The 12,576-nt window shown below is 44.9% G+C and overlaps 1 protein-coding gene across 1 annotated transcript; it reads left to right on the top strand.

Moving 5' to 3' along the window:
• Positions 1–1,624: 1,624 nt before the first annotated feature.
• Positions 1,625–12,358, top strand: F3 (coagulation factor III, tissue factor). Its single transcript, XM_033116001.1, has 6 exons — positions 1,625–1,911; positions 3,089–3,200; positions 7,083–7,273; positions 9,176–9,354; positions 9,919–10,078; positions 11,393–12,358. The coding sequence occupies exons 1-6, from the start codon at positions 1,812–1,814 to the stop codon at positions 11,518–11,520; spliced, it is 870 nt and encodes a 289-aa protein (XP_032971892.1). The 5' UTR covers positions 1,625–1,811; the 3' UTR covers positions 11,521–12,358.
• Positions 12,359–12,576: the final 218 nt, after the last annotated feature.

The following is a 12,576-nucleotide window of genomic DNA, read 5'->3' as shown; positions in this document are numbered from 1 at the left end:
TATCAACCTTTAAGGCACCTTTTGTGTCACATTCTAATGTTAAACATATTTTTCTTCTCAAGTTGCTGATCTTGACATTGCTTAAAGCCCTTGATGATTTCAGAACAGTCAGTGGCTCCAAATTGAACCTGTAGACGGAACAATTCCTTGGGTTTCCTAATGCGCCTGATAGAAGCGTAGCATATTCTAGCTATCTTCACCTCCAGAGTAGGAAGAATCACATTCTAGGTGGGGCTAAAGATCTGTTAGGGAAAACGACTCAAAAAGAAGGATTGCATGGCTTAGTTCTGCAAACATAAACTTTGTGGGTGTAGAGCTGGAAAAGAGCTCATAGAGGAAACCAGCAAGTACAGTTTCACAGCCTGGATGTGTTATTTCACTTCAGGCAAGAGAAGAAAATAAAACTATTGCAAAGTTTTCTTTCTTTTCAAATGAGTGCAAGCTATATGGAAATGTGCATACAGTACGCACTAAAATGCAAGGCTGATTTCCCTAGGGAAAAAATGGAAGAGGAAAAAGAGAAAAGATTCCACACTTCCCCTTAAAACTCTCCAGTCAGTCTTGGAGGCAACTAGGGAGTAATAATTAACAGATAATGGGCAGTACACGTACAATGCACTTCCCAATGGGAAGTTCACTCAGTAGAATGAAAGTGGACGTTTCCTTGCCTGACCATTTTACAGCAAAGCCCAGAAGAGGAAGCCAGAAGCTAATTCAGAAAAACCAAAGCATAAGACGCACGTGTGATTATATTTTTTAATTTCATTTTTTGTTTCTCTGCCCTTGAGCGGAACTAACTCCGTCCCCCAAAATGTCTTCTTCAATGTGAGAACAATCTTTTCGGGAACCACAGGGTTGCAGATGTCACGCTGGAATTCTCCCACAGGCCAACTGCCAGGTTTGGGGCTGCTTTTCCTGGGTCACTACTCCGGGTTGCGCTGGGTTATGCCGGTGCTAACTACCTTCGCACCTGTGAGCAGATACCTGCATTTACACCACCTTTATAGTTTGCGACCCACGGTAAGGGCCTCGTAGGGGAGGAAGGCCAGGTATCATTGCCTTCGGGGTAGAAGACCAAACCGCAGCTGGGAGAGTGCCCTACTCATCCTCACGCGGTTACTGGGCTGCAGATTCCAAGGCCCAGCCCCACGTGGGCAAAGCGCAGGGGAAATGCCTTGCGCTGTCGGAGCGGAGCCCCGAGCCGGTACTTGCTATTACACTTGGTAAATGCTGCGGGTCCACCGGCCGGGACACCACCGTATCACCAAGTAGAAAGAAAAATCCCTCTCCTGCACCCCAAGAACTCCTTCCAACGCTCCCCCCCTTTCTTCCCCACAGACTGCTGCCCACTCAGGCTGGACCGCCAGATCGCCGGCCTAAGGGTCCCGGGGGCCACGGGGCTGGAGAACCAGGAGGCCTGGCTCCCCTCGGCACCTGGAGCTGCCAACGGCCGAGGGGCAGCTTGGCGCTCAGCGGCGCAGTTGAATCAGGGGTGAATCACTCCTTTCAGGGTCTCGGAGTTTCCTACGGGCAAGAGGCGGGACGGGGGTGTGGATTCGCCGGAGCCGCCCACCGCGACGGCTCTGACCCGGCCGGGGCGGGGGCGGGGAGTCAGGAGGAGAGGCGGGGCGGGCGCCGCGGACCGCGGAGGCGCTGGCGTCCTCTCGGCCCTTTATAACGCACCCCGTACTGGCTCCCCCAGACTCTGGCTCCCTACACCCCTTCCCGCTCCCTCCGGCCTCCCCAGGGTGCCTGCGGCCAAACCACCCCAGCCTCCGGAATCCTCCTGACGTCGCCGCCAGCTCGTGGACATGACGACCCCTACCGGCCCCCCGGTGCCCTGCCCCGAGGCTGCTGTCGCAAGGACGCTCCTGCTCGGCTGGGTCCTCGTCCAGGTAGCAGGAGCCTCAGGTGAGTGGCACCCGCCCCCTTGAACATGTGGTGCGCTGCCCGGAGGGGGGTGGGGGGACAGTCTTGGCTGGCAGCGGGCTCGCCCTGCTACCGGGAGGTGCTCCTGGTACCCACCAGACTCAGCCGCGCTCACCCACCCGCGTTTGAATGAACCCCGGCTGGGAGCGCACAGGCGAGAGTTGGAGGTTAGGTGGTTCGCGCCCGGGACACCGCCTGCTCTTTCTGCTAGAGATGCTTGCTAGGGGAGTCCATCGTTGTTGCATAAGTGGCTTTGTGGCTCCAACGTTAAGTTTAGGAAAAGAGCTTCCCAGTGACCTTTAAGGTGCTGGGTGGGATTTGGGTCCGCACCTGCACGGGCCGGCAGCGTGCAATGGTTTGGATATTATCCTTTATTAAATGTGCACTTTCCTTAATAAAGAGCGGACCGCGCGGTCTTGTCTTGATAGTCTTTGTTTTAGATTGGGTTAGAGGCAATCCTGCTGCAAAATGTCGCTTGGATTCCAGCAGTCACCACCTTGTGCATGCCCCATACGCCTGTTCTGTGTGCGGAGCAGACCAGAGACTGGCCTGAGTATTGGCAAAGCAGACCTTAATAATAAATAACAAAGCATCCTGACAGTATGACAGGCTGCACGTCGGCCTCGGTGTCTGTGGAAGTTTCAGTATAGACATTTTTAGATAAAAATGAAAGAAGTCAAGATTTGTTTTTTTTCATTGTATACAGTCCTAACTCTTCTCACACATGTGGGATTTGCCCTTTTCCATAACGTATGGAAGACCCTTCCTGTCCGGCCTTCCCTGCCAGAGTTCAACCTTGGAGTCCTCCACTTCCCCAGCTCTGCCCTGGACACCCTGGGGCACTGACGGCTCCTGGGCTGTGCTTCCCGGTCACGTTGTCACAGGGCTTCCCCCGTGAATAATTTCAAGCAAGGACTTCCAGCTCCTTGCCCGTTTCCTTAGATTACAGGGATGATTTTGCCATGAGGAAATTCTGAGCTTAGGAAAAACTTGAAGATTTTTTTTCTCTTGACAATTCAATAGTGAAGCTTTGCGGTTGGAAAACAAAATTAATGTGAGGTTTATGGTGCTGTTGGGGGGGGGAATCTTTTATAACGTAAACATGAAATCGTGTGCTGAGAAGTTCATGTAATAATAGCTGTTTCTCTGTTGTTTAAAGGCACTACAGGTGTCGTGCTAGCATATAATTTAACTTGGAAATCAATTAATTTCAAGACAATTTTGGAGTGGGAGCCCAAACCCATCAATCATGTCTACACTGTTCAGATCAGGTAAGCCGGGTCCGAAAAAAAGAAAAACGGTTTTTGATGTTTCCACTTTCCTGTGCTGAATTCACATGTCCTTAGAGTTGATTGATGGATGAAATTATTTAATAGATGACAAAGAAGAGGGCATTCATGGTAATTTGCTGGCCAGACCCCCCTATTCCATCAAGCCTGCAACATTTCCAGGTCTTAAACTGATAAAACGTTTTTTGTTTTGGGAAAGGATGGGAAAACTCCTAAGTAGAGTATGAGCTAGGGAGAGCAGGCCATGGCGGCACTGACGGACATGGTCTTGGGTCGATGACAACTAATCTGATCGAACCACACACGTCTTTTTTTGTGCTGTCTAGACTGTGAGTCTGCTCTAACATGTTAGGGAAGAGGTGGGGAGGAGTTCGAATGTCTCCATTGCCCTGAAGCCGTGTTTGATGCATTAATCTTTGGACTCATGATTCAAAATTTGGTTGCATACGTGATATCGGAGGAGGCCAAGTTCGTGACTCACCTAGACAGGAAGAAATACTCCTCTTTTTGCACCTTCACTAGTCAGGGCTGCTCTGCTTATTTATCCTTATCTCTGATTGACAGCTCTCTCCAAGATCCTGTAATTCAACATATTCAGTCTAAATGTCCACATGTCTTCCTTGATGGTTTTCACCATATTCTTGTAAGTTTCTAGTTTCTGAAATGTTCTAGGAGGCTTGGTAGAGATCTTATTAAATAGAGGAGAACCCCTGTGGAAATTATTTAAACACTGCTTGTATAAAGGCACAAAGGTGTCACCGGCTGAAATTAAAGGTGTTTTGCTGTTTTGTTTGGTTTAGCTTGTGTCAAGCCTTTTATAACATTAGGAACGCAACTCCTAAGTATGGAGGGGGTCTTTTAGGTGGATGTTCTTGCTTTTTCAAAATGAACTTCATGACAACTGTTGCCAAAGCAACAGGGAAGAGAATTTGTGTGTGTGTGTGTGCACATGCAGTATAGATAGAGGGAGAGAGAGAGGAATTTCATAACTTGAGGTAATAATTACAATTACAGTCAAACTTGTCAATTCAGATTCTACTAGCCAAGAATTAAGTAACTAATTCCATTGATACAGAGCTGAAGTTTACCTTAGTAGACACTTTCCTTCTCGTTAGTGAAAATAAGATTTTAGTAGGAATGCTTATCTCCTAAATATATTCAGTCTTATGTTTGGTGAACATGTGGAAACATTTATGATTTACCTGATTTTTTAAACATAAGCCTTCGTTAACTCGCAGTTCTTGGACTTTCCAAGGCTGCTGTTATTTAAGTGCAAACATCCTAGTGCAGAGCTGCCGCTTGGGGGCGCCCGCGGACACGGGGGTTGGGGGTTCCTGCGGTGCTGGGATCTCCCCATGCCCTTGCCTGTGAGCGAGAGAACCTGCGAGCAGTCCCTCCCCACTGCTGGAGACCTTACTCTAATCCGTCCCCCTCACGGGTGAAAAGGATCATAGCAATTACTTTTTATAGAAGAGGAAACTGCTGCCCTGGGAAGGTGAGGGATTTCTTTATGACTGCATTGATGGCGAGTGCCAGCAGCTGAGTCTGGAACCAAGGTCTCTCCAGCATTCCACCACCACCACCTCCTCCGGTGGGTTTGTCACAGTCTGATGTGACGCCCCACAGCTGGAAGGAGGAAGGAAAACGGTTCCCATGGCATCTCCTCAGTGGACCTCCTTCCCTCTCAGTTTTCCTCCCCTAGAGGAAGCAGCTTACCTTGCTGCTCCTCTTCACCCACTGCCGGCCTGGCCCCAGCCAAGGGGCACAACTGCAATGCCTGAAGCTCCTACTTGGAGTTCCAGCCGTAATTTTCCCCTTTGGAAACAGTTTCAGTGATGGTTGCACAGTGCTATTGGCTCAAGCGCTGAAACATCACTTGTAGCGTTGCCTCCATGGGAATGTTCTGAATTCTAAAATTGAACTTCCAAAGCTTCTAGAAAACAACCTGCTTCTAAATTAGTGAATCTGAATTCTGCTGGCATTTTTTCAGTAATTCAGGCAGGACTTTTATTATTTCCAGATCAGGAGATTTGACACTACCTCGAGGGCCCTCGAAGGTTTCTACAGTGTTTATGCTGGTAATCGCATCCAGAGGAACTTGATACAGAATTGTCCCTTCAGTACCTGTTAACCCGACTTTACTGACTTTGCTAGTTGCAGGGATATAGGTGCTTGTGCTACATTTTGCCATAAAGTGCTGTGACTCCTACGTGTGAGCTGGGAGGAACCAAATACCGATCTCCCAGATAGAATGTAGCCACAGAGCTCAGCCGTCTTTCTCCTGCTGTCTGAATGATTTGTTTGCCTTTGCGGTGTTGGCGAATCATCATGTCCCCATTCACTTTTGTAGAATGCATTTTGGTCACTCTGGAATTAAGATAGCCTCTCTACTTTTATTTACAAACTAAGATTGACACAGCCACATTGTGGTTTCTTAGGGTTAATATTTTGGTTTCTTGGAGTTTCTAGAGAACGCTAAGAAACCAAAATATTGCTGTTTCAATCTTCTGTGTTTGTGAATTTTAGGACAAAGAGGGTGTTCACCCATACCCTTTTAGCCTGGTTATTTAGTTCAGATTTTTAAAAAATACGTATTTATGGCTCTTATGCATGGATTTAGACAGTTGAATTCATACAGCGGCTTGTTTTCTCCTTGATTCAACCTGTAAATGCAAACCATCTAATACTCAGCAAGGCCTGGCTCTAAAACCCTGCTGCTTAACAGCAAACCCAGGGCATAGACCCCTGGTACCAAGCAGACCGCGTTCAATGTGAAGTAGTTGAATGGAGGTATCAGCAGTGGGGGACAGGGAAGGGAGACATCAATTCTGAGCAAGGAGATCTGGAGATTCCTGGGGAAAGTGGGATTGACGCATGGCCCTAAATGATGGATAGGGCTCTGGTGGTCGATGATGCTGAAGAGAAGGGAAGAGCAGTGTAGCTGCTCAATTTATGGGGGACAGAAGTGTGTGGATCAAGTTGCAGTGGCATTTATCTATGAATGATTTTGGTCCTTTAAAATAATTTCATGTTTAATACAAGTTCTTTAAATCCTTTCCTCTTCAGCACATCTTACAAAAGAAAGATCTTTTTAGCCTCTTCGTCTTTTAGACTTTGTTGGATACTACCTGTGCGGCTACTGTTTAATCTTTGATGGGACGTATCACATCTTGTTAAAGGGAGAGAGGCATGTAGTGTAACGAGATGAACAGACCCAGCTCTCACCTCATTGGCTGTGTGACCTTGTACAAGTTACTTAGCGTCTCTGAGCTTCAGTATGCGCATGTGTAAAAAAGATCCTTCTCGGAAGGATTATATCAAATGAAGTGACATGTGTAAAGGGCCCAGTACAGTACCGGGCACATTGTGATTCAGTGAATGTTAAGGAACCACACCAGTAACGGTCATGATAGAATGTAACATACAGACTATATCAGTAATTCTACAGAGCCTATAGAAAGTGATATAATAAACAGAATGTCGTATGATATAATAAGTAGACTATAATAAATAATTGGGTCTTAATGGAAAAATCGTCTACATTTTAAGAAAGATGTTTAACAGAATGACTAAGAGCCCCGACCCAGTCGTCTAACTGGTCTGGCTCAGTCCAATTGTGCGACTTTGAGCTGGTCACTGAGTCTCCCTTTGCCTCAACTGCCTTATCTGTGAAAACAGATGATTATAGAGCCAGCCTAGCTGCTGGGCAAACTGAACTTCATCTAAAGTGTTCAGCACAGCACAAGCCGGCTCAGGAGTGACGGTTGTGGAGACTATTACTGTACGCAGCACCACAGCCAGAAAGCCATGTGTCTTATTGTTTGCAAATAATCATCTTCCTCTTCTCTTCCTTCCTTCCTTTAGCCACAGATTAGGAAATTGGAAAAACAAATGCTTCTCCACAACAGACACAGAGTGTGACGTCACCGATGAGATTGTGAAAGACGTGAAGGAGACATACATGGCGCGGGTCTTTTCCAAGCGGGTAAACGACACCAGTTTTGCTGGGGATCCCATGAGTACAAACTCCCCGACGTTCACACCTTACCTAGAGAGTAAGTAGCTCGGTTTGCAATAACCTTTCATTCTTGTTGTTATGAGCTTCTGAATCTTCTTGTGAGCTTGTGACCCTCAGGGGCCATTAGATTTTTAAAAAGTGTTTCTCCACACACACATCTTCTTGCTCACAAACTGGTACGTGCCACAGCCCTCTTCAGTCCTTCCAATGTGGTAGGAAGTTCACAGAGCGTGAACTTTGGAGTTGATAAAAATGTCATCAAGTAACTTTCTCCACCTGTCTGTCCCCAGACCGAACAAGTAACTGGCTGGATGGATGGGGGTGGTGGGGAGCACGAAATCCACCAAGGCTGGGGTTTCAGCATTTCCCCACACATAGTTCTAAGATTATATTCACACACAGATACACACACACTGAAAATTCTGTCCCATCATCAGACCAGAAGTCCCACTTTAAGGTTTTTCACAGCCCCAAATCCACAGGGAGAATCTAGTTTCCCTCTGAGCCCATAATTGGGTTTACTGACCTTTTTTAATCAGTCGGCCATGCTTTGAGTCCCGTGATGTGCCACACTTGTCCAGCCAGCTCCCAGCCTGCCTCCTTCATGCTGGTTTTCAGAGTGCTGAATACTTTCCTCCCCAGCCTTTGCCCCAGTAAGCTGACCTTAGCATCTACTAAGGGAATGCAGAGGATTCCTGCCAAGTAGGAGATTACATTTTTGTGTGGTGACTCTGGTTCTGAAGTAGGTATTTTAAATAAACACATGTAGCACATTGGGGAGAGTGAAATCTTTTGTCTTTAAATCTTCAAAGATCTTTTAAGAAGACCTAGAATGAAAGGTTAGAATGAGAGTGTGATGGTATTGGTGCTTTTTTATTTACCCCTTCTGACCTCCTGGGGAGAGAGGACAGTTTCTCAACGGCAGGGATGGTGAGAAGGGGCGGAGTGACAGTCAAGCAAACTTTCCCCTCTGGTACCTACTTTGAGGGTCAAAATAGGAAGCTGCCTTCCAGGAGCCTCTGTTTGCAGAGCCCGTCTTCAGACTCTTCTAGTGCTTTTCACCTGTGTGTCTCTCGCGGCACTCGGCTGGAGTGTAGACTCCACGTCCACAGCCAACTCCAGTAACTCTAGGATCAGTGATTGTCATGCTCCTTCCATGGGTGGCAAACTCATGATTTTCTGTTACAGGTGTTGAGTTTTTTGTAAGCCACTTCAGATCCTTTGTTTGGTGCAAGATAGAAAATATTTTATATATTTATTTTGCATGTGCTCACATATACATGCACATAGTTGCTATAATTTATATTAAATTATTAGAATTGGTTTTAGGGTACTGTCATTCATCCAAAGCACACGAGATACTTGAGCCATTCTAGAGTCCCAGTGGTTAAAACTGGTTCCTTGAGGTACCAAGGACATTTCCTCGGCTTTCCCTTAGCCCCTAATTTATTGTATCTAAAATATGGAATCTTATGCAATTGTACTGTTTAATATAGTAGCCACTAACCACATGTGGCTATAGAGCACTCGAAAGATGGCTAATGGTCTAAGAGTAAAATACTTATTGAATTTTGAGAAATATTGCCAAAAGGTTTTATATTGATTACATGTTAAAATGATAACATTTTAGCTATATTGGGTTAAATAAAATATATTATTGAAATTAATTACACATATTCCTGTTTACATTTTCTCATGTGACTGCAAGGTATTTTAAAATGCCACCTGTGGCTCCCGTTATATTTCCCTTGGGCGGCACTGGCACAGAATGTCTCGGGGTTCAGCTCTGTTGCCACTTAGCTCACTGCTGTCGGGGAGTTGATACTATGTGGGTGTTTTATGACAGGTGACTAGGTTGTTATCACCTGTGATAACTGAATGAGATTCTATTTTGTAGAGAATTCTTTGATTCCAACGAAGCTCATTTTCTCTGTTTCAGCAAACCTCGGACAGCCAACAATTAAGAGTTTTGAACACCTCGGGACAAAACTGAATGTGACCGTCCAGGATGCACGGACCTTAGTCAGAAAGAATGGCACATTCCTAAGCCTCCAGGATGTTTTTGGAGATGACCTAAGTTACACACTTTATTATTGGAAAGCTTCAAGTACAGGAAAGGTGAGGAGTCTTCCTTTGTTTTAATGACTTGTTTTAAATCAGGGGTCCTTGATTTTACAGCCTACTTCTTCCCCAATCCAAAACTAGCAGAATGGGATAGTTGAGAGGGCAGCATGGTGGAGTGGGAGGGGTGCCTGCTGTCCTGATTGTGCTTGTCACTTTGAGCAGCGTTGTGACTTTGGTCAGTGCCCCCTTGGATATCCAGTCCTTCAGGCAAGGGGCTAGACCAGATCATCTCTAAGGTTCCTGGCAGCTCCCACATTTTCTTCCTCTATTGAGGGTCACAGAGACAAAATTGGTTTTCCATTCAACAATTAATTTTTTCCTTTACTGTAAATGTCTTCTGAAGGGGCTAAATTGGGTTGAATGTGCCTGAATTGGATATCTTCAGTCTTGGGAAAAGCATCCTTAGCAGTTATCATGGGAAACGGTTTGGTCAAGCTATTTCTAATCCTGTATATGTGAGATGTGTTCATGTAGTCTTTCACTGCCACAGTGACTTAGTTAATGGGAAAGAATTCACTCTGAGCTCAGATGAATTAAGAACTCCTTATCTTTTAACAGAAAACAGCCAAGTCAAACACTAATGAGTTTTTGATTGATGTGGATAAAGGAGAAAACTACTGTTTCAATGTCCAAGCAGTGATTCCATCCCGAAGAGTGAACCAGAAGAGTCCAGAAAGTTCCATTGAGTGCACTGACCGCAAGAAAGGTATATTCAGAGGTGAGTGGCTCTGCCTGGCAGGCGTGGATGCACAATTGCTTTCCAGGGGACTAGCACCAACCCCCCTCAAAACCAGAATGCACTTTTGTTCAGAGAGAAACTGTCTTCATTTTTCTTTTTTCTGTGTGGGATTTTGGTACTCTTACAATTTTAGGCATTTAGAAATAAATGTTTCTGTGTTGTTCCCTTATATTAGCAAGTATTTTCTTGATCACCTACCATGTGCTAAGCTCTCTTCTGAGCACTGGGCACACAGCCCATGTGTAGGATTTCGCATCAATCACAGGTTTCTCTGGGAACGTTTTCATACTTAAATTCTGATCTTGGGGGTTTGGGGGCAGCTGTTGGACCACCCGATAAACATTTGTGAGTACCCATGATGAGCTGTTGCCACAGAGGAGATAGTCTAACCCATGAAGGGAAGGGATTGAGTCTGTCACATATAACCATGTGCGTGTGTGTCCACGCATATGTACACACTGGGCCCAACTGGAAGTGCAGTGGGTGTTCAGACACGTACCTGAGGCTAAAAGCCTATGAGTCTCCCTCCAGGCTTTGTAGGGAAAGTACTCTGGCTACTTTCAGGGATTAAAAGAGTCAAAGGATAGTAATGATGGCCTAGCTCCTTGCTAAGAGGAGATTTAAAAATTTAAAACCACTTTTAAGTAAATTCTCTCCCATTTATTGACATTGACAAAAGGAAAGGACTCCCCTTCTCTCTGGTCTTACACCCCTCTGGGCGGTCGTACCCACGGCCCTCACATCCATCTTCCTAAAGCCAGCTGCAGTCCCACTGCCTCTCTGTCTTCATGCACACCCTGATCGCTGCCTCCTCTCTCTGCTGAAATGTGTCCTTTGAGAACCATTGCAAATGCCACTTCCACCAGGAAGCCTTTTTATTGCCCCAACCAGTGTCACCTCTCTTCACCTGAGTCCTGGTAGCACTCTGGATCTCTCTTCTGATAGCTCACCTTCTAGTGTAATTGTTGCCAATAAGTGGCCTTATTTTTAGCCATTTGTTTCTACCAGTGGTTCTTGTTTCCATCTACATATGTCTTTTTAAACTGTGAGCATTATCCAGTTTATTTAATGGCTTGTTTAATGCTTTTTTTTGCCATTGCCAATTGCCCTAAAACATCTAGGGTTTGACAAATATTTTCCTCATCAAAATGTTGTGGAAAGAGTGGAGGAAAGACATTTGAAATTGTGCAAAAACAAGGTGGTGTAATTTGGGGTTAAGCCCTCAATGCTGCCCACTGATAAGTGGCATTCTAGCGCTCTCTCTCAGTTGACTTGGTACCTGTTCTTTTTCAGAAATGTTCTTCATCGTCGGAGCGGTCGTGTTCGTGGTCATCATCGTCATCCTGTCTGTGTCTCTGTACAAGTGCAGGAAGCGCAGAACTGGGCGCAGAGGGAAGAACTCCCCTCTCAATGTTGCATAAGGCACACGCCATGGGATCTGCTGACGGCTTCACAGTTTATATTGCACTGCGACCAGGAACTTTTAAGAGAATGGAACATATGGAAACACAAATGAGTATTTTGGAGCATGGAAACCCTTGGGCGCAAAGAAAAGTTCTTTGCCTGACCTGGTGTCCTGATTAGCACTCTGGTTTTGACATCAATATTCGTCACTTTGGAATGTAATGAATGGTACGACCAACTCCAAGTATTTTTAATTTCCTTTTGAACACTGTGGCACCTTTTGCACATATCATGCTTTAGACTGTTTTTTCTACAGTCAAGATGAAACTAAGTCATCTAAGCAAAAATATTAACAAATGAGTTAAAAAATCCTGGGTGGACTTTTGGAGAATTTTCAAGAGGCTGATTTCAAATCATGTGGGAGAATGAAATGGAAATTGGGTGGACTTTTTTAACATATGGTGGTTAGGTTCTTCTTTTTTAAGAGTTCTTTTGGAGGTACAAAACAATTGGCACATTTTCATATGAATGTGTTAAATGCAGAAGATTTCTTATTTGGGACTTTTCCTGACATGCATGACATTTTAGCACTTTAACTGACTTAAATGCTGTTGATTAAACACTTGACAGCTACTTATATTTTTATAAGACTACTATACAAACAAACTACATAGAGTTTATGACTTAAGGTACTTCAAGTTCATATGGTCAATAATGTATATATTTTTTTAAATATATTAAAAGGTTTTGTATATGGGGATTTTCTATTTATAGAGGTAATATTGTTCTATTTGTATATATTGAGATAATTTATTTAATATGCTTTTATATAAATAAAGGTGACTGGGAATTGTGCTTTTTGCCTGTATTATATTTTCCATTTACCCTTTATGATTTGATCTTTGGCTTGGTGACAGTAACAAAGGACCCTAAGATGCTCAATCTTATGACAATTTTATACTATTTATTTCTCACTTACGTTACAGGTGGGTGGTTGAGGGTTGACAGCAGCTCTTCCTAATGTTTTCTCATCCTAGGACCCAAACCAAAGGTGAAGCCCCGATTTGGATTAG

Source organism: Rhinolophus ferrumequinum, chromosome 9 (genome assembly GCF_004115265.2).
Source record: "Rhinolophus ferrumequinum isolate MPI-CBG mRhiFer1 chromosome 9, mRhiFer1_v1.p, whole genome shotgun sequence".
Lineage (NCBI taxonomy): Eukaryota > Metazoa > Chordata > Mammalia > Chiroptera > Rhinolophidae > Rhinolophus > Rhinolophus ferrumequinum.
The sequence above is the reverse complement of the archived record's forward strand: the minus strand, read 5'-3'. Positions and strand labels throughout refer to the sequence as shown.